This window comes from Asterias amurensis, chromosome 1 (assembly GCF_032118995.1).
Source record: "Asterias amurensis chromosome 1, ASM3211899v1".
NCBI lineage: Eukaryota > Metazoa > Echinodermata > Asteroidea > Forcipulatida > Asteriidae > Asterias > Asterias amurensis.
Genome location: NC_092648.1, coordinates 34,947,067 through 34,970,104, shown reverse-complemented (window position 1 = coordinate 34,970,104; position 23,038 = coordinate 34,947,067). Strand labels below are relative to the sequence as shown.

General features: G+C 38.8%; 1 protein-coding gene across 1 annotated transcript in view; it reads left to right on the top strand.

Moving 5' to 3' along the window:
- The window catches only part of LOC139938138 (cholesterol 24-hydroxylase-like), a 59,786-nt gene that overhangs the window by 30,794 nt on the left and 5,954 nt on the right, over positions 1-23,038 (top strand). The window contains exons 5-11 of the mRNA XM_071933523.1: positions 2,000-2,138; positions 3,714-3,827; positions 6,362-6,590; positions 7,801-7,873; positions 8,439-8,523; positions 9,290-9,400; positions 9,812-9,897. Of these exons, the coding sequence (XP_071789624.1) occupies positions 2,000-2,138; positions 3,714-3,827; positions 6,362-6,590; positions 7,801-7,873; positions 8,439-8,523; positions 9,290-9,400; positions 9,812-9,897 (837 nt within the window). The remainder of the gene's footprint in view (positions 1-1,999; positions 2,139-3,713; positions 3,828-6,361; positions 6,591-7,800; positions 7,874-8,438; positions 8,524-9,289; positions 9,401-9,811; positions 9,898-23,038) is intronic.

Here is a 23,038-nt window from a genome sequence, read left to right as displayed (position 1 = left end):
TATAATTGACAGCAACCTTACATGGAAGTCTCACTGCCAAAAGATTCACACATCAGTTTCCCAAATTTTGGGTGTTCTACGTAAACTTAAACATATTCTGCCTAGAAATGTGCATTTCTCTATTTATAATACGCTGGCATTGCCCCACTTTCAATACGGAATTCTAGCCTGGGGAAATACTCATGCTTCTTACCTGAACAAGCTATTAATCGTACAGAAAAAATCTTTTAGAGTTATAGCCAATTCTAGCTTTAGAGAGCACACTGCACCCCTTTTCAAGCAATTTAAAACACTCGATATTTTTAAACTGTATAAATATCATCTTGGGGTCCTTATGTTTAAGTTTGAATCTAACTTGTTACCAGGTAACGTAAGACTCCTCTTTACACGAAATATTGACATCCATTCGCATAACACTAGATCAGTTACTAAAATTCATATTGAAAGGCTCGGACCACTTTATTTATGAAAACAGTCAGACATCAAGGCCCCCTACTCTGGAATCAGCTCAACCCAATACCTTCATTTAGAACTGTGCACAGCTTCAAAAAATACATGAAAAACCTACTTATAACCAGTATCGTCTAAAATGACACCACCTGTAACTACACGCGTACCATGATTATCCATTCCAAATTATCAAGTTTTGTAATTTCCTAAATAATGTTCTGTTAATTTTCCTTTTTGTTATCAACTCTCAATATGTATTTATGGCTGCATAGCAAACAAATTTTTTCAAAACAGTTTAATTACAAACAATCATTGTTTTGTGTTATTTTTGCTGTTTGCACTATACCTTTCACCGTACCTTAACTTCAATAATCAATATTGTTATTGTTATAAACTAAAACCTATTAATTTACATTATAAAGGGTCCAGGCTCTGTACAAGCCTAGGCTTTTTCCTGGTGCCCTCCTCTTATCACTCGTTGTTCTTATTTCTTGTATGTTTCATGATTATTTATTGTGATATTTGGAAATAAAAAAACAAACAAAACAAACAAACAAACAAACAAACAAACTTGACGTGTTGTAGCCTACTAGTGGTTAATGGTGCGTTCGATTAACTTCCCTTGGTTGACACCGGTCTGCCACCGATACGTTCGAATAGCTTTGACATCATTCCAGGGGCTCACCCGGCTCAGCCCCGATGGCCCTGCTTGTGGAGTGGGTCACTTGGGGGTGGGCTGGCCCCAGGTGCATGACGTCACCACGAGGTGGGTGATCGTTCGCTTAGCTCTTGTCAGGGGCTCAGCGAGGTGAGCACCGCGGGGTCGACATGGGTATCTGCGTTGTGACATCGCACTGTTCTTATAAACCTTCCATGTTATAGACAATGCATTATTGAAATGTCTGGAATTGAATTGAATCAGTTTCAATAGAGGATTTTCAGTTAAGATCAATCATAGCTCTTTGTGAAATCGAGTGCTGGTCATGACACTTGTAGGTCCGCCATGTGTCGTGTTTGCCCGGTGTTTCTGGCAGTGGCTCCCTTATGCACTGCAGCACCTTGTAAATTCTTAAATTGGTTATATAATAATAATGTTGTTAAAACCTTTCTTAAAATACTTCTATTTGTTCAAGTGCATTGAGTACCTTGACATGATCATTCCTATTTAAAGCCTTGTACCCGTGTGGCCCAATTTCATAGAGCTGCTAAGCACAAACATTCTTCCTAGATAATTCAGGATTCCAACCAAATTTCTATGTGTTGCATTATCCTGAAAATCACGTGGAAATTTGGTTGGTAATCCTTTTTTAATCAAGGAAGAAATGTCATGCTTAGCAAACGTTTTGCTTAGCAACTCTATGCAATTGGGCCATTGGTGAACCTGAATGACGATTTGGCTCCACTCTTCTCGAGTCTTGTCTTTTTCCAAATCCAGTCCGTTTTGTCATTAATCCAGAATCACCTTGGGGCATCCTCGCTATTGGTAGAATGTGTGTTGTATAACACTATACTAAACTAATGCAGTAAAATTCTCACATTATTTCTGTAGCTACCTGAAGACCTGTATTGTCCAGTTCAATTCCAGCAGTGACGCTCTAGTTGAGTGTTTGTACAAGAAAGCTGATGGGAAAACAGAAGTGAACATGATGGATATGTTTAACATGGTTTCACTGGACAGCATCAGTAAGGTACATTTATATGTTATGTTGAAAAGCACTCCGCACTAATGGCGTCGATGTCGGACAATCCACCACATTTTTGACCACTGCATCATCAGTGCAGGGGGAACTCAACTGTCACTGCGTGGCGCTGGTAGTTTTGCAGACCTCTTAACTATTTTTATTTGGCAAATTGTTAAAGTCACCTGGAAATATATACATAAGAGTACATGTATATGCCTATGAACAATAAAACCATTGTTTTAGTAATTGTTTGTCACGATTTTTATGTTAAAAAATAGATAAAGTTGTTTGGGGGCTGACTCCGCCTACCCCTTTTGTGACGTCAATCGAGGCAGACTTTGCCTTCAACGCGTAGAGTGAACACACGTGCATGTACGGTCCAAGTCGTGAGTTTGTACGTTTCGAAAAAAGTTTTTTATTGCATTTTTCCGGCAATGCCGACCAGGTGTATTGCTGCTGGAGTGCAGCAAAACAACTAAGATGGGGTCAGGTTGCATGTGTTTCCTAGATCCCAACTATAGGCGGTTGTGCAGACCCACAAGAGCAAAAGTGGTCCGGTCCGACGTCTTTTTCAGCGCTGTGCAGCGAACAATTCGAGCCGTCGTGCTTAGAATCCGGAATACACCAAACATTTGACAAACTTATTCTAAAACCTGACGCCATCCCAACAACTTTTCCAGCTAGTGGGAAATCATAGAAGGTACCTGAAAGACGTGACAAACATATAGGAGCATATGCCAAACGTGAAAAATTCGGGTAAGTTAGAACTTTGAGGGCATGTTTTTAGCTTGCGATTCACCGTGCAGGGCAATCCGAGTGGACCGTCCGCACAGCAGTCGTAGCGCGTGCAGTCTACTCGTGACCGTCGTTCGTATGCATCATACCGATCAGGTACCCAGAAGTAGTGTACGGGGCCAAACGACACATGTTCTCTTCAAATATCGCGCCTCGATTGACGTCACGAACAGCGCCCTCTCGGGCCGGGGCCTACTCTTAAATTTGTAAATAAAATGATAACTAATTTTTAAGAACCTTGGTTAACTGTTTATTCACATTCCACTCATCAAAACACATATCTTAATGACAAAAGCTTTACTTTGAAAAAATACCACTTCCAGATGACTTTAAAGACTTTTTCCTAAACTTTCATGAGGACTCAAAACTGAACTTGACCTTGAAGTCTCTCTTTAGATTTCAAACGTTTTGTGGTATCTGTGTTAAAAACATGTTCTTGTTCATGTTCAATACAAACACATTCGTTCTTACATTTATTCAGTTCCATTTATAACAACTGTGTTCCTTCAAATAAATCATTATAACGATTTTTACTGATTGAAGACAAGCATTATCTGATTGTTTATATATATTTATATTTGATTTATTAAGGAAATCAATTTGTTTGTTCATTCAAAAGTCAGATGATTATTTTATTGTTTTACCATATACAAACTACCAGTAAAGTATGTGAGCACAAAATGAACCCTAAATTCCCACCATATCCCAACCAATAGTTGAAATTACACATAAGATTTCTGTCTATTTTAAACTATGTTTATATTTTCCTGTGTTATTCTTCTGTAGGTTGCTTTCGGAAAGGATATGAATGTATTTTCTGATGAAAAATCTTCATTCTGCACAGATATTCAATTTCTGTTGAATGGTGGTGTATTACTACTCCGAAATCCACTAATTTGGGTAAGTTTACCTCTTGATATAGCTGGGTTGTTGTTTTTATTTTATGTCACTTTTAATATCCGTTAAGAGCACATTTTGGTAAATGTCAAAGACCCAATATTGTGCCTAAATAGGTTTTAGGCCTGAAAACTTGTCATATTAGGGTGAGAAATTACTTCTCTTTCTAAACTACGTTAATTCAGAGGGAGCCGTTTCTCACAATGTTTTGTACTATCAACAGCTCTCCATTTCTCATTAACAAGTACATTTTTATGCTAACAGTTATTCCGAGCAATTACCGATAGTGTCCAGTGCCTTTAAGCAAGACTTGCTGCCTATTAGGCAAATTAAACATGTTTCCGGTTATATGCCATTTTAATATAAGGTCGGTAGGTCGGAAAGTGTTTATCGTGTTCATAGCAAAGCGTCGAGTCGAACGCCTCTTGTTTTTTGTACGTAAATTTATATTTGGTGTATAGGCCTGCTTCTTTTTCCTACTTCTTCTCAGCGTCCATTGTCTGCAAATTAGACTTTGTAATAATATTGAGATGTACTTTGATAGACATGGGTTCAATACTAGAAATGCTGATTCTCTTAAAGGAACACGTTGCCATGCCTTGGATCGAACGAGTTCAAGGAAACTGCCCTACCAGCTATTAGAGGGATGAGGCTACCAGTGGGCTCACATCTCCTCTAAATCATCCGTCAGTTTTTACGCACCCTAAGTTATCGTCTTTTGTTATCAGTCTTTTTGTCTTGTCGACACCTTAACTTCACCTTATTTTTTATGCACTTTGCCTGTGACGTCACTTCTGCACCATCCCAGTATAGCTATAGGTAGCTGACTAAGGATTCCACCATTGAAGATTGAAGTTGTTCTATAAAAAGTTGGACGAGTTGGTCAAAAATTTGACTCCCATAAATGGCCGACCGTGTAAGTCGACATTGTACTTTACTTCTGCAACATCTTTCTATCCATATGCATTCTGTTTTAGAAACAGTTAAAGAACGCTTTTCAAAGACAAACTCGACCGATCCAAGGCAACTTTTTTAGGGAGAACAACTTAAAACAACTTAAAAGTTGTTCTCCCCATAAGCCTAACATGGAATGTTTTAAGCAACCTTTCAATTATTCTGGCGCTGCTATATGGAATATGGAATAAGTTACTTACTGAGGCCCAAAATGCATCGTCTATTGGTAGTTATAACAATATGTATAAACAAATCAATTTGTAAGTATATTTTAATCCTCATGTTGTTCTTCTGGGTTTTTTTTTATTTTATGTAAAATCTTTTAACTCTGTCTGTTTGTGTTTTCCTTCTTTTTTTTTTACTGACACGGGACCATAACGTAATACAGCTCTGGTGATGATTTGTGTATCCTGTGTAAAGATATTTAATACATTAGGTTTCTAAACGTTAATAATTTTAAATCCTTGAAAATCAGCATCGAACCAACGACAATAGACATTGGGTTGCTTTTTGTGGATATTACATTAATATAGGTATTTGTTTTTTATTGTGTAAGTGACATTGTGTGACCTCTACTTCCGGTCAAGAAGTGCCTTGTAGTCTAAAACTGGCATATTTTCAAGATGAAACTTCCTTCGTTGTCTTCTCTCCGTTGGGTGATAACTTATTGGCTAGAATAGTAAATAAAGTTTGCTTGTGGTTAATTACTTGACATGACATTTAAGTTTTACTTTCTGAGAGTCCTTGTCTCCTCAACCAGCTTGGCTTTCATATAAATGGGGAAGTTTGTATTGAGGATGTTTGTATAGCCTTGCTCAAGGCAGTCGCATTATTCGCTCCGAAAAGACGCAGCTGTAAACCCACCCGCCGTATACCCTGTGCATGGTGTGTGCGATCACACCGAATGACCCACCCGTATACACACTGTCACATCGCACGAATACTGTTCACACAAGTCATCGCACTCGTACACCACTAACCGCATGCGGAGGCCGTCAGGCCGACAGCTTTGTCGGGTCTGTATCTTCCCGTTTTAATGTGTTGTATTGAAAAAATTCCAAAAGTGGACGAAATTGGGGGGCTCTAGGATATGCTAGTATGCAGCTCATGAATATGTATATCGTTCGTCAGACCTATCAGACAACACAGGATGTGAGGCAAATGAATTATTCATTTTGACGTCCAATCACGCACTTCCCTTATCACGACCTTTGGACCCTATCATGCGTCCGTGGTGGTGGTGTGTGAGGTAAACATGTCTCGTCTTTCGCGGGCATTATGGTAATGAGCTGACCGTGGGAACTCTTCGCTTATTATAGTAATGAGGTCAGTGGCTTCAACACAGATCCTACAAGGCTGTCGGCCTGACGGCCTCCGCATGCGGATAGTGTACGGGGGCATCGTGTCGTGCGATGTTACGCACAGTGAATACGGGTGGGTTTTACGCACAGTGAATACGGGTGGGTTTTTATACAGCGGCGGTCTTTTTTCGAAATGATTAATTCGACTGCCTTGAGCAAGGCTAATGTTTGTATTGTGTATGACCAATTTATTTATAGTCTGTGATTTAATTTGTATTTCAGCTAAGTCCTTTTAGAGACCATATTAAATTACGAAGAGAGGGGAGAGCTGCTGCCAAGAGAATGCGGGAGATGGGACGACAGTGCATTATGGGCCAGATGGAAGCGCTTAAACGAGGCGAGAAACTGGACAACAACATCCTCAGTCATATTCTGCAGTCTGCAGCGCCAGATAGTGACAGCAATGACCTGGAGTTGATGATCGATCATTTTGTGACATTTTTCATGGCAGGCAAGATATTTTTTTATTAGATGGAAATTTGAATCAGGGATAAAGAATATTTATTTTAGTTTTACCCATAATACACTGATGTGTAATAGCACTGTATACGTAGGTATTTTCCGAAGCTTTTTTTTTGGGGGGGGAGGGGGAAGCACAGGCATATTACTCGTTGGGGTTCGAACCAGTGACCTTTGCAATTTTAGAGCATTGTTTCACCAACTAGACCACCGAGATTGCCCGGTAGATATTTTTACTGGGTATATGCGGACGTCCAGCCTTTTTTCTCACACAGTTTAAGTCTTAAAGGAACACGTTGCCTTGGTCGAGTTGGTCTTTGAAAAGCGTTTTGTGACCGTTTATTATAAAATGCATATGGTTAGAAAGATGATGTAAAAGTAGAATACAATGATCCACACAAATATGCCTCGAAATTGCGTGGTTTTCTTTTTACCTCGTCCAATATCACGGTCGGCCAATTATGGCAGTCAAAATTTTGACTCCCATAAATGGCCGACCGTGATAGTTCGCGACGTAAAAAGAAAACCGTGCAATTTTGAGAGATACTTGTGTGGATCATTATATTCTACTTTTAAAACATCGTTCCAACCATATGCATTTCATAACAAACGGTTTCAAACGCTTTTTAATGACCAACTCGTCCGATCCAAGGCAACGTGTTCCTTTAATGTCATGTCTGCACTTTAAAGCCAATGTGTACGAATGGTAGTTGTCCAAGACCAGTTTCCCCACTTGGTGTATCCTAACATAAATTATGCACAAAATGCCTGAACCCTTTCTCATGCTTGAAGCCTTTCCCAGACTCAAATCATAAAAAACATCTCTCTCTATAAGACTACATTACTTCAAAGGGTGACGATCCTAAAAATGTTTTTTAGTATCAACAGCTCTCCATAGCTCTTATACTGAGTTTTTGTGTTCAGTATTTTGTTGGTGAAATTACCGAAGGTACCCCCCCTTTAAGAAACTAAAGACAGAAAACAGTGCAGTTCTTGAGTTGAATATTTTTAAATCGAATGCCAGTCAACATTCATGCGACAGATTTGATTGTTATAGGGAATTATTGAGTTGGTTACTAATGTCGTTTTCTCTTCTTCAATACAAGTGCAATCTTTCCGTACAATTATTTCTTATTTTTCATGAATAAGTAAACCACATTCAGGAGTGTTTTTGTAAGTTGCTGCCGCTTTTATTTTTATAGGTCAAGAGACGACAGCGTGTCTTATGGCATCTACATTGCTGGAGCTTTTGAGACATCCAGAAATAATGCATAAGTAAGTCACTTATCTTGTGATTAATTTTTTGGGGTGTATTGTCGTTTTATAAGCCAGGTTAACTTGTTTTTATTTTTTATATTTTTTATGGTTGGGTATTTGTTTGAGGGTTTTTGTGTTCTTGTCTGTTTTAGGTTGTTTGGATAGTTTTCTTTGTGGGTTTTGTTTGTTGTGTGTGTGTTTTTCTTTTACTTTTTTTATGCCATTAAACAACAGGGCAAAGTCTGGTATTTAACTTCGTTAATGTTTTAATTTTTTTTTTTTATATTTAATAAGTAAATAAACCAAAATAAAAGTTTGGGATAGGCAAATTGGCCTTTAAAATGTTAGGCTGTCACACCAGTTACACACTCGCTGTCCTGTGGTTAACTCTACTTTTTTTCCCCTGCCGTCGATTTCACAAAACTCTTCCTAACTTAAGACTAATCTTAGGACTTATTTAGGACGAGTTCCAACCCTGCACTGTAGCATGCAGACCTTAAGATTAATCTTTCGCCCTAACTCGAGATAAGACTAGTCCTAACTCTTTGTGAAATCGACCTTTGTTTAAATATTTTGTTATAAGGATGAAGACTGAAGTTGATGCAGTGCTTGGCGATGATGGATATGTCAGCTTTGAAGACCTATCCAAACTGAAATACACAACCGCTGTAAGTTTGTATCAGTTTAAGGTATATTGAATAATGTACAAAGTAATGAGTGAGTGCTCCTTTCAAAACAGACCGTGTAAGTCTAGCCTTGACTCAAGGCTGTTGGCGTAGTGTGCCCCGGTCCGGTGCGGCACGATTCGACAGTCTTGATCGAGGCTAGTGTAAGTCTGGCAACGAAAAGGTCCCCATTCAGCTTCCGGGTGCCTCTGAGCCATCAGTCAAAACATTTGCCACCATGGTATTGTAGCTGCTATTGAAGGTTAAGGGAGGTCAAAGAAATTCACAATCTCTTACGTGATTTAAAAACAAAAAATGTCTCCTGACGATGACTAGAGCATAGAGCAAGCTAGTCAAATTGTTGTGACCATTAAGAACTCATTCGCTGTAGTGGGTTTAACAACCCTCTATCCACTAAAGCAATTAAGAAGTAGTCACGGCTGATTTCCTACAAGCAGGACAGTTCTTTTCAGAACTGAGAAGTCTCCTGATTTCCGAAAAAAGTCTACTCCGCGCAAAAAAAACATAATCTACCTATAGCAAGTAGATACACACATGATGTTAACACAAACCTTATTTATCGAGTACATGTATTCCCTAAAAAATGTGTCTGTGTGGTGTCGTAAGCAATGACCTCTAAATGGCTCTTTGCAAAATGCTTAATTGATGAAGTGATTTATTGGTTTCATTTACGGGAAATTAAAGTTGAAGTATGCAGCATTTTAACTGCCTTTTAATCCATTTGTGTTTTCCCAATTGGTTGAAAAAGGTATTGAAGGAAACTTTACGTTTCCATTCCCCTGTGCCATCTGTGGGGAGGGTGACACCGAAAGACGTGGTCTGGAACGGTATTAAAATCCCTGCTAATACACACATCATGGTGAGTTATTTAATTGTTCACTTTTTGATTTTTCTAATCCATCCCTCCCATATTTTACTTTCGTTGAATTCATCGCAAATGCCTATACTGGGCATGACCCCATTTACCTGACGTCATACTTTTTTGTTGCGCCATTTTGTGAGTCAATGTCACTAAGTGTAGTATAGCGGGAATGTTATCGCCACGGTGCGTGGCTACACATTTACCGCCGAGCGTGGCACAGTTGCCGCCTGCGAGGAAATCGCGCCAGGGCTCGACGCAATGCGCTTATATTTGGCAACAAATGAGTTTCCTTTGTCTTTTTCCTTTTTCCTTTTTCTTGATTCACTCATTACTCACCTTAAAAGTTTTTAAAACTGAATGACATAAATGAAAGACTATTTTATCACGTATTTTCATTTACTCCTCCAGGTTTCCATTATGAACCTGGCGAGACAGAAGGAGTATTTCGAAAACCCAGAAGAATTTATGCCAAGCCGATTCTTGGGTGGACACAAGTAAGACATGCCTTTAGTTTTTATTAGAAATATCCCTGTATATGCGATCAAGCTAAATCAATCGTTTCTCGGAAATATCAGGATACAGAAACAGTTTCTTTTAAATATAGAATGCCAAAATTTATCTTATTTCATATTGTCAACTTCCTCCTGATGAATAACACTAAAAAGGGGTCATAATTAGCATTGCAAGAAATGTGCCGAATTTTTTTCAGTTATAACAGTCGACTTCAAACTCTTTTTTTTTTCTCAGTTGTATTCTCTCGCATCGCTTGGTTTTCTGCTATCATAATTTTTGAAATCAATGTGATATCAACATGGCGTTTAAGCAGCATTAAAGCATTATGTTATGCTCTTTTCTGATATTTTGTTTAATAACCTGGGGTGATTTCACAAACTTTGGTTTCCACACTTTCAAAGAGTTTGCAATATAGAGCCAAACAACTAAAACTAGACATTAAGTGTTTGTGAACAAACACGAAGCTGTTCCGTGATGTTTTGCTTGGATTATGTGCTTCATTGCCCAAGGAATCTATAACTGAAAAAAAATTAAAACAAGTTGTGTAGCTCTTGATATTAGGTCACACTTCCCGGTTGACCCGCAAGTAAAGGTCAAAATGGGCCCACAGCTACCAAAGACTAATCTGAAATGCCAAGGAGTCTATAACTGAAAAAGTTAAAACAATCGGTTGTGAAGATCTTGATATATAGTCCCACTTCCGGTTGACCCAGAAGTAGAGGTCAACATAGGGTCACCGTTTTTCAAAGTTAATATTTATTGCCTTAGAGTCTATAACTGAAGTTTGAACATTGGCTTTGTACTTCTTGAGATATGGGCCCACTTCCGGTTGACCCGGAAGTAAAGGTCAAAATGGGGTCAAATGTGTTTCAAACTACTCTTGAATGCCCAAGGAGTCTATAACTGAAAACAAGTTTGAAAATCGGTTGTATATTTCTTGAGATATGGTCCCACTTCCGGTTGACCTGGAAGTAGAGATCAACTTGAGGTCACGGTTTGTCAAAAGTAATATTTTATGCCTAAGGAGTTTATAACTGAAAAAAGTTTAAAAATCTGTTGTGTAGTTCTTGAGATATGGTCCCACTTCCGGTCGACCCGGAAGTAGGGGTCGACTTGAGGTCACGGTTTTTCAAAATTAATTTTCAATCCCCAAAGAGTCTTTAGTTACAAACACTCTTAAAATCGGCTGTGTACTTCTTGAGATATGGTGCTGCAAAGATTTTCTAATTTAATATGCAAATGAGGGTCATGTCGTTAATTAGTTACAAGTTGACATTTTTCAAAAACAAATAAAAAGATGCCAACATCACGACATCATCGTCTTAGACTCTCCCCGGGATGCCTCAACCCATACAGGTCCGCAGTGTATTGCAAGAGCTATAGACAAGTTTAAACATCCTAATGAAAGTGACTGTACCCAGTTTATGAAGTACTACGTTGTACCCATGACGCCAAGATTCTAATTGATTAATTAGTTAATAGACGAACATTGATTGCTTTTATGGACTGAAACAAATCTTATTAGAATCAGTCTATTTTTCTACACATAATATGATATTTAGGAAACTAACAGATAAATTATTTTGAAGTTATTGTGTTTTTGACCAGTTCAAAGTGTAGATTTGAAGAGCCATTGTGTTTGTGCACAGACACAAAACGTGCATTACATGACGTCATGGTGACGTCGTCCAAAATGTTATGTCAGAAATCACCTTAACAGGACCTGACTAGTGTATAGCTGAAAAAAGTTTCAGGATCGGCGGTCTACTTTTTGAGATATGGTGTTAACTTGGTTTGCTAATTAAATATTCATAAGCTTAATTAAGGCTTTTTATTAACAATTTTAGCATTTTTTACGATAAGAATTAAGCTTATGTTCTAAGCTTCAATTTGGTATAATAAACTCACTCTTTCGTATTATGGTTTAGGAGATTAGGCTGCCACAAAAACGTGTACACACGCTATGGGATTTAGGGAGAAACAAAGAATAATAATAATAATAATAATAACTGGACATTAGGTGTTTGTGAACAAACACACAGCTGTTCCGTGTTATTTTGCTTGGATTAAGTGCTAAAATGACCAAGGAGTCTGTAACTGTAAAAAAAGTTTGAAAATCGGTTGTGTACAGGTTAAATTTGGGGCACGGTTGTTCTAATTTTATTTTTGATGCCTAAGGAGTCTAAAACGGTTGTGTAGTTCTTAAGATATGGTCCCACTTCCGGTTTACCCGGAAATAAAGGTCAACATGGGGTCACGGCCAGCCAATGCGAATTTCCAATGTCAAAGGAGTAAATAACCAAAACAAAATTGAAAATCGTTTGTGTAGTTCTTAAGATATGGTCCCACTTCCGGTTGACCCGGAAGAAAAGGTCAACATGGGGGTCATGGTTTTCAAAGTTAATATTTAATGCCTAAGAAGTCTATAACTGAAAAAGTTAAAAAATCGGTTGTATAGTTCTTGAGAAATGATCCCACTTCCGGTTGACCCGGAAATAAAGGTCAACACAAGGTCACAGTTTTCAAAGTTAATATTTAATGTCTAAGTAGTCTACAACTGAAAAAAGTTTGAAAATAGGTTGTGTAGTTCTTGAGATATGGTCCCACTTCCGGTTTACCCGGAAGAAGAGGTCAAAATGGGGTCACGAACTTTCCTCAACAAAATTTAATGCCTAAGCAGTCTTTAACTGAAGAAAAAAGTAAATCGGTTGTGTAACTCTTGAGATATGGTCCCACTTCCGGTTGACCCGGAAGTAGAGGTCAAATCGGGGTCACGGTTACCCAATGCAAATCTATCATGCCTAAGGAGTATATTACTGAAAAAAACTTTGAATTCGGCCGTTCACTTCTTGAGATATAGTGCTGCAAAGAAAAACTCATTAAAGCTTCTAATTATCATAAATGATCACGTGGTGACGTCACAGTTTTAAAATTGTGTTTTTCGTACTAACAAATTTCATAAGGTACATGATGGTGTGTAACTTACCCCAATCCAATGCCTTTTACAAAAAACCTATTAGAACTTACATTCGTTTTAACGAATACCCTGAACCATCGTAGGATTCCAATATATGCCTATTGGTTGTGTACAAATCCAATGGAGTATGTCCAGAACACGGTTAGAAAAAAAAAAGAATACAATGGGCTAACATCAGGACAGCGTCGTAGACTCCCCTCAAGTAAGTCCTCAATGCAAACAGGTCCACACTGTATTGCAGTTTTTAAAATGGTTTATTCGTCCGAATAAAGCCATACGGCCATGATACATACATTTTATGCAGTAATTTACAGAAACTTTGTACAAAGTAAATAAAAACATAAACACTGAAAACTTTTTAGAAACTTAGGGTAAACCTAACATTCTACAAAACGAACAGTAAACATAACATTCTTCAGAAAACAACTCAATTCAACAAAATTAATCGAAAGCACTAAAAACAGTAGTCAATAACCCTTCACCAAAAAGTTCATTGTTCGTGAGTTCACAACATTAATCAAAATCATTCCCTTCACCATTATGAGTTCTCAATTCGACAGTCGAATCCCATCACCAACAGTTCATTGTTCATGGGGTTTTGCAGCCCATTTCATAGAATAACTGGTAGTTATCCCATACTCCTAACCTGCTTATCCGTCGTTTCATTTCCATGTTACTCCAAGTGCAGACTTCTCGATATGATTCTGCGGGGATGTGTCTTTTGAAGTATTTCTTCAGTCTCTTTCTCTCCTCTGGGTTGTCCGTTTCGTCTCCGCTGATTGAGTCGGAGTTCACTGGTTCCCGGGTTTCTCTGTATGTGCTGTCCATTGCTTGTGTTTGTTCTTGTTGTTTTGAAGGTCCAGGCTGAGGTTGTAGTGGTTCTTTTGTACTGGAGGGTGCGTCAGGTTTGTTCTCCCTTTCGTTACGTCGTTTCTTTCTCTTGAGTCTCGGTGGTTGTGGCGGTTCCGGTTGTGTCTGTTTTTCTTCTTCGTCTTCCCCTGAAGATTGTTCAGAAAGTAATGGTGTCTTCTTGACTCGGTTAGCGTAGGTGTGCGGGCATAGTTGCGTCGTGTGTTCAGTTGATTTGCAGTTCGTGCAATCGGATGGCTGCGGGCAGTTCTTTCTCATGTGTCCATATTGTTGGCATGAGTTACACCTGATGTTGGGGCAGGTGGCGGCCTTGTGCCCCTCTTCTGAGCACTTTCTACACGTTTCTTTCTGTCCTGTGTACTTGACAACCAGTTGAAACCCGTTCACCGTGATGTACGATGGTATCTTTCTGTCTATCTCCATACGTAGGTGCCGGTTGCCGTTTTCCCAATTCCGATGTTGCTGCCAGTGTCCTCGACGGATGGCGTGAACCTCTCCGTACGAGGACATGACGGCAGCGACGCTGGTGTCTTTCATCTCAAAAGGTGCGTACATTACTGTTACGTAATGCAAGTTCTTGCCGGCAGGTGCTGTGTGTACGGTGTTTTCCCCGATCTTCAGCTCCGTTGTCATTAGTGTCTCTGTTCCTTCTGCGGTCTTTGTGGTAACGACCCATTTCTTATCGGCCACCTGCTGTACACACTGCACATCATCGGTCAGGGTGGTCTCTACCAAGTCGCATACCTCGTCATGGGTGGCTCTTTCGTTTAGCAAAAGTTCAACGCTGTGATTTCTCTGCATCTTGAACTCGTGTGCACTATCGGTTCTCACTCGAGTTATAGGGGTTTAAAGCCCTAAGCATGATCCTCAAGATGTTGAACGTTCTCCATACAGGTCCACTGAAACACCCATAGAGAAAGTGTACAGCCACTTGAAAGCGACTGCACCCAGTTAAGTGACTACATCCAGAAGTACTACGTTGTACCCATGACGGCAAGATTTTAATTTATTCGTTAATGATAGACGTCCCTTGATTGGTTTTAATGGACGGAAACCATTATTTTTAGAATCAGTATATTTTTTGACACAAAATATCAAATTTAGGAAACAAACAGATAAATATTTTTGAAGTTATTAAGTTTTTGACCATTTAAATGTTGACATTTGAAGAGCCATTGTGTTTGTGCACAGACACAAAACGTGCAATACATGACGTCATGGTGACGTCGTCCGGATTTTAAGGCCATGGAATAGTTATACAGTACCCCAAAAGTACAAAATTGAAAACAAAATTGCGATCGGACGTATAGTTTGTGAGATATGGCAGTCTAAAGATTGGCTAATTAAATATTCATGTCGTTATAACTTAGTTAATTAATTATTTAATTTATGCAAATTACATTTAACTGAAACTTCAAGACCTAAGCTTTAATATGATATAGGGTCTGACTCTTTTATACTAAGCCAAGTATGATCTTTGGCTTTAACAAAATGCCCTGGTTAAACCTATGGGCTTTTGACGGAAACAAATAATAATAATAATAACAAATAAAAATCTTGACGATTTCAATAGCTGTTCCGACTAAAGTTCGGAACAGCTAATAACTAGAGATTGTGAACAATCACAAAGCTGTTCCAGAATTTTTTGTTAATAAAAGTATTCTATGCTTTAACAAAACCCATACATAACGCTTTATGAAATGTGATTACCTTGTCTTTTATCTCATACTGAATCGAAATGAGCTTTAAAATTAGAATTTAAGGTCAACATGGCATCGTGGTCATTATTTGAAATAAATTTAATTAATGTTAAAAAATCGGTTGCGTAGTTCTTGAGATATGATCCAACTTCCGGGAAGTAAAGGTCAATACACCTGTACTGGGTCACGGTAAATCAAGCTCGATTTTGAATGCCTAAAGAGTTTAAAACTGAAAAAGATTGAAAATCGGATGTGTAGTTCTTAAGATATGGTCCCACTTCCGGTTGACCCGGAAGAAAAGGTCAACATGGGGGTCATGGTTTTCAAAGTTAATGTTTAATGCCTAAGGAGTCTATAACTGAAAAGTTTGAAAATCGGTTGTATAGTTCTTGAGAAATGATCCCACTTCCGGTTGACCCGGGAATAAAGGTCAACACAAGGTCACAGTTTTCAAAGTTAATATTTAATGTCTTAGTAGTCTACAACTGAAAAAAAGTTTGAAAATAGGTTGTGTAGTTCTTGAGATATGGTCCCACTTCCGGTTGACCCGGAAGAAGAGGTCAAAATGGGGTCACGAATTTTCCTCAACAAAATTTAATGCCTAAGCAGTCTTTAACTGAAGAAAAAAAGTAAATCGGTTGTGTAACTCTTGAGATATGGTCCCACTTCCGGTTGACCCGGAAGTAGAGGTCAAATCGGGGTCACGGTTACCCAATGCAAATCTATCATGCCTAAGGAGTATATTACTGAAAAAAACTTTGAATTCGGCCGTTCACTTCTTGAGATATAGTGCTGCAAAGAAAAACTCATTAAAGCTTCTAATTATCATAAATTATCACGTGATGACGTCACAGTTTTAAAATTGTGTTTTTCGTACTAACAAATTTCATAAGGTACACGATGGTGTGTAACTTACCCCAATCCAATGCCTTTTACAAAAAAACTATTAGAACGTACATTCGTTTTAACGAATACCCTGAACCATCGTAGGATTCCAATGTATGCCTATTGGTTGTGTACAAATCCAATGGAGTATGTCCAGAACACGGTTAGAAAAAAAAAGAATACAATGGTCTAACATCAGGACAGCGTCGTAGACTCCCCTCAAGTAAGTCCTCAATGCAAACAGGTCCACACTGTATTGCACCCACCCATAGAGAAAGTGTACAGCCACATGAAAGCGACCACCCAGTTTAGTGACTACATCCAGCAGTACTACGTTGTACCCATGACGGCAAGATTTTAATTTATTCGTTAATGATAGACGTCCCTTGATTGGTTTTAATGGACGGAAACCATTATTTTTAGAATCAGTATATTTTTTGACACAAAATATCAAATTTAGAACACAAACAGATAAATGTTTCTGAAGTTATTTAGTTTTTGACCATTTAAATGTTGACATTTGAAGAGCCATTGTGTTTGTGCACAGACACAAAACGTGCAATACATGACGTCATGGTGACGTCGTCCGGATTCTAAGGCCATAGAATAGTTATACAGTACCCAAAAAGTACAAAATTGAAAAAAAAATTGCGATCGGACGAATAGTTTGTGAGATATGGCAGTCTAAAGATTGGCTAATTAAATATTCATGTCGTTATAACTTAGTTAATTAATTGCTTAATTTATGCAAATTACATTTAACTGAAACTTCATGACCTAAGCTTTAATATGATATAGGGTCTGACTCTTTTATACTAAGCCAAGTATGATTTTTGGCTATAACAAAATGCCCTGGTTAAACCTATGGGCTTTTGACGGAAACAAATAATAATAATAACTAGAGATTGTGAACAATCACAAATCTGTTCCAGAATGTTTTGTTAAGAAAAGTATTCTATGCTTTAACAAAACCCATACATAACAGCTTTATGAAATGTGATTACCTTGTCTTTTATCTCATACTAAATCGAAATCAGCTTTAAAATTAGAATTTAAGGTCAACATGGCATCGTGGTCATTATTTGAAATAAATTTAAATAATGTTAAAAAATCGGTTGTGTAGTTCTTGAGATATGATCCAACTTCCGGGAAGTAAAGGTCAATACACCTGTACTGGGTCACGGTAAATCAAGTTCGATTTTGAATGCCTAAAGAGTCTAAAACTGAAAAAGATTGAAAATCGGTTGTGTAGTTCTTAAGATATGGTCCCACTTCCGGTTGACCCGGAAGAAAAGGTCAACATGGGGGTCATGGTTTTCAAAGTTAATATTTAATGCCTAATGAATCTATAACTGAAAAGTTTGAAAATCGGTTGTTTAGTTCTTGAGAAATGATCCCACTTCCGGTTGACCCGGAAGTAAAGGTCAACACAAGGTCACAGTTTTCAAAGTTAATATTTAATATCTAAGTAGTCTACAACTGAAAAAAAGTTTGAAAATAGGTTGTGTAGTTCTTGAGATATGGTCCCACTTCCGGTTGACCCGGAAGAAGAGGTCAAAATGGGGTCACGAATTTTCCTCAACAAAATTTAATGCCTAAGCAGTCTTTAACTGAAGAAAAAAAATAAATCGGTTGTGTAACTCTTGAGATATGGTCCCACTTCCGGTTGACCCGGAAGTAGAGGTCAAATCGGGGTCACGGTTACCCAATGCAAATCTATCATGCCTAAGGAGTATATTACTGAAAAAAACTTTGAATTCGGCCGTTCACTTCTTGAGATATAGTGCTGCAAAGAAAAACTCCTTAAAGCTTCTTATTATCATAAATTATCACGTGATGACGTCACAGTTTTAAAACTGTGTTTTTCGTACTAACAAATTTCATAAGGTACACGATGGTGTGTAACTTACCCCAATCCAATGCCTTTTACAAAAAAAACTCTTAGAACGTACATTCGTTTTAACGAATACCCTGAACCATCGTAGGATTCCAATGTATGCCTATTGGTTGTGTACAAATCCAATGGAGTATGTCCAGAACACGGTTAGAAAAAAAAAGAATACAATGGTCTAACATCAGGACAGCGTCGTAGACTCCCCTCAAGTAAGTCCTCAATGCAAACAGGTCCACACTGTATTGCACCCACCCATAGAGAAAGTGTACAGCCACATGAAAGCGACTGCACCCAGTTTAGTGACTACATCCAGCAGTACTACGTTGTACCCATGACGGCAAGATTTTAATTTATTCGTTAATGATAGACGTCCCTTGATTGGTTTTAATGGACGGAAACCATTATTTTTAGAATCAGTATATTTTTTGACACAAAATATCAAATTTAGAACACAAACAGATAAATGTTTCTGAAGTTATTTAGTTTTTGACCATTTAAATGTTGACATTTGAAGAGCCATTGTGTTTGTGCACAGACACAAAACGTGCAATACATGACGTCATGGTGACGTCGTCCGGATTCTAAGGCCATGGAATAGTTATACAGTACCCAAAAAGTACAAAATTGAAAAAAAAATTGCGATCGGACGAATAGTTTGTGAGATATGGCAGTCTAAAGATTGGCTAATTAAATATATTTATGTCGTTATAACTTAGTTAATTAATTGCTTAATTTATGCAAATTACATTTAACTGAAACTTCATGACCTAAGCTTTAATATGATATAGGGTCTGACTCTTTTATACTAAGCCAAGTATGATTTTTGGCTATAACAAAATGCCCTGGTTAAACCTATGGGCTTTTGACGGAAACAAATAATAATAATAACTAGAGATTGTGAACAATCACAAATCTGTTCCAGAATGTTTTGTTAAGAAAAGTATTCTATGCTTTAACAAAACCCATACATAACAGCTTTATGAAATGTGATTACCTTGTCTTTTATCTCATACTAAATCGAAATCAGCTTTAAAATTAGAATTTAAGGTCAACATGGCATCGTGGTCATTATTTGAAATAAATTTAATTAATGTTAAAAAATCGGTTGTGTAGTTCTTGAGATATGATCCAACTTCCGGGAAGTAAAGGTCAATACGCCTGTACTGGGTCACGGTAAATCAAGTTCGATTTTGAATGCCTAAAGAGTCTAAAACTGAAAAAGATTGAAAATCGGTTGTGTAGTTCTTAAGATATGGTCCCACTTCCGGTTGACCCGGAAGAAAAGGTCAACATGGGGGTCATGGTTTTCAAAGTTAATATTTAATGCCTAAGGAATCTATAACTGAAAAAGTTTGAAAATCGGTTGTTTAGTTCTTGAGAAATGATCCCACTTCCGGTTGACCCGGAAGTAAAGGTCAACACAAGGTCACAGTTTTCAAAGTTAATATTTAATATCTAAGTAGTCTACAACTGAAAAAAGTTTGAAAATAGGTTGTGTAGTTCTTGAGATATGGTCCCACTTCCGGTTGACCCGGAAGAAGAGGTCAAAATGGGGTCACGAATTTTCCTCAACAAAATTTAATGCCTAAGCAGTCTTTAACTGAAGAAAAAAAATAAATCGGTTGTGTAACTCTTGAGATATGGTCCCACTTCCGGTTGACCCAGAAGTAGAGGTCAAATCGGGGTCACGGTTACCCAATGCAAATCTATCATGCCTAAGGAGTATATTACTGAAAAAAACTTTGAATTCGGCCGTTCACTTCTTGAGATATAGTGCTGCAAAGAAAAACTCCTTAAAGCTTCTTATTATCATAAATTATCACGTGATGACGTCACAGTTTTAAAACTGTGTTTTTCGTACTAACAAATTTCATAAGGTACACGATGGTGTGTAACTTACCCCAATCCAATGCCTTTTACAAAAAAAGTCTTAGAACGTACATTCGTTTTAACGAATACCCTGAACCATCGTAGGATTCCAATGTATGCCTATTGGTTGCGTACAAATCCAATGGAGTATGTCCAGAACACGGTTAGAAAAAAAAGAATACAATGGGCTAACATCAGGACAGCGTCGTAGACTCCCCTCAAGTAAGTCCTCAATGCAAACAGGTCCACACTGTATTGCAGTTTTTAAAATGGTTTATTTGTGCAAATAAGCCATTCGGGCTTTTACCATACATTCATTGCAGTATTTACATAATTCTATTTACAAATAAGAAAACAAAAAACAAAACTGAGGAAAATGCAAAACGTTGATGCTGACACTCCAAAAGGTGGGCCTTTTTAGAGACGCCTTTGGTCGGTTTTGACACGTGTTACCTCACTCTATGCTTAGAGAAAACCTAAGGGAGAAAACAAAGCAAGGAAACGTATTTTGCTCTATAGGTTATGCAATGTGACTTTAACAAGAGAAATCTGAGAAACTCGGGCCAGTCTCGGACACTATACCAGATTTTGGATTGTTTTGATCAATGCGGTGGCTCGGGTGTGTTTGTTTTCAAATTTAGCTCTATTCCTGGCCAACCACACTGCCATTCGGTAGATTGACAGGATTCTGTTAAGTTGCTGCACTGTCATTTTGGGTTTATTGGTTTCGTACAATGAGAAGAATATAGTGTCCGCGTCTGGGCTCACGTGCCCATTGTTGAGCCTACTCATGTGGTCAGCGAGCCACGCGCCTGCCGGCTTAACCACGCTGCATTCAATGAAAGCGTGCTCTAGTGTTTCGAGCCGACCGCAATGCGGGCAACTCCCAGTTACCCCTGGGTTTTTGCGCATTCTGTAGCCGATAGGTAAGACATTATGTGCTATTTTGAAATTCAAGCTAGTTTGGCTGTTGAGGAGATTGGCGCACAATGTTCTTTTCCACGCGACTTGCCAATTTTTCCCTGGTAAGTCTCTTTGGATTTTAGGCTTGGTCGCTCGGGACTCTAGAATGGATGCAAGGTAAGTATTTTGTTTCAGCTTTGTCCAGTCCGTAACAAGTTGTTTGTTGTTCCGGAAGGTTTTAAGAACTGAAGTGTAAAAATCTGACTGGGTGTCGCAGTGAGGGGTGTTACTTCGAATTAACTCTGGTTTTATGTCCCTAAGGGAAAGGGCGCACCAGTACCTCGCCAGAGATTTCCACTTCGCTGGTTTTTCACTGATAATTTGTTTTATATGCATCCCTTGCATAGTAGCCATTTTGTCTTCAATATTCACTACCCCAAGGCCACCTCGGGAAGTGGGGAGAAACATGGTGTTCCGGTTGACAAATTCGCCTTTGTGGCCCCAGATGAATCGAAATATGAGTTGGTTTATTTTCGTTATTTCTCTCATCGTGGGCGGGGTAACTTCAGCCAAGTACCATATTTTGGGCAAAATGTGTGTGTTAGTGACCGTGACCCTTCCTTTCATGGTTAGATCCCGGCCACTCCAATCGTTGATTGATTGTTCGATTTTGGAAATTTTTCGGTCCCACATTTCTTTTCGGGATTCTTTGTTTCCGAAATTAACCCCGATAATTTTGGCTGAGTTACCCCAGGCTATGTCAACCGGTCCATCCAACCTTCCACTCCACCTCCCAAGATAAAATCCTTGGGACTTTTGCTGGTTGAGCTTGGAGCCGGACGCTTTCTCATATCTCTCGATCAGTCTAAAGCTGTGGACAACGGAACGGTCGTTTGACAGGATAAGGGTAGTATCATCGGCATACATGGAAACTCTAGCTTCGGTCCCACCGGGTAATTTGATCCCCACGATAGATGGATCACCTCTCAGCGCGCAGCCTAGAGGTTCCAAGGCCAAAATGTACAGTAGGGGGGATAGGGGGCAACCCTGTCTGACCCCGCGTGACAGTGAAAAGGGTTCCGAAATGTGACCATTGCAAATAACTGCACTGTCTATGTCTGTGTACAGGATTTCGACCCACTTTTGGAAATTTGGACCGAAGCCAAATTTTCCTAGTACTTGCCTGAGATACCCCCAGTTTACCCTGTCAAAAGCTTTTTCTTGATCGAGAGACACAAAGACCGCGCCCATATTCTTTTGCTCAACGTAATCTTGAACGTTTCGGAGCAAGTGTGCATTGTCTAGTATTGATCTACCCTCCACCGAACAGGTTTGATCCAAATGGATAACACTGTTCAGGACTGTGCGTAGTCTGGTGGCGAGGATCTTGGAGATGATTTTGTAGTCAACGTTTAACAACGAGATCGGACGCCAGTTTTTTAGGTCGTCACGGCTGCCCTTTTCTTTAAAAATCAGGGTGATTAACCCGTTCTTTTGAGTTTGGCTTAAATTACCATTTTCAAAGACCGTGTTGATTACGTCGCAAATATCTTGTCCCATCTCGTTGAAAAACGTTTTGTAAAAATCTGCGGGCAAACCATCTTGACCTGGGGATTTGCCCGCCTCCATACTAAACAATGCAGCCTGCACCTCAGGCAGTGTCACCGGCTCTTCAAGTGAATTTTGTTCCTCTGAGCTCAGTGACCTGTCAATTGACTCAAGAAAGAAATCGATTTCTTTTTGTTCGACCGGGGCGGTCGTGTAAAGCGCCTCATAGTATTGACGGCATGTTTCAGTCATTACTACTGGGTCTTCTGTTACACTCCCGTCACGGCCATTGAGACTCTGCATGCGCTTGGAGTCGGGGTCTTTTGTGTTTGGGCACTGAATGTTTACTTCGCCTTTGATTTTGGTTGAAGGGAGGTAGCTTTGGAATTTGCTACCGTCTTGTTTTTGGGTGTTTTTCAAAAATTCTAGTCTCGCTGCTTTGAGTCTAGGGGCGCATGAAGAGTCACCATTATCTA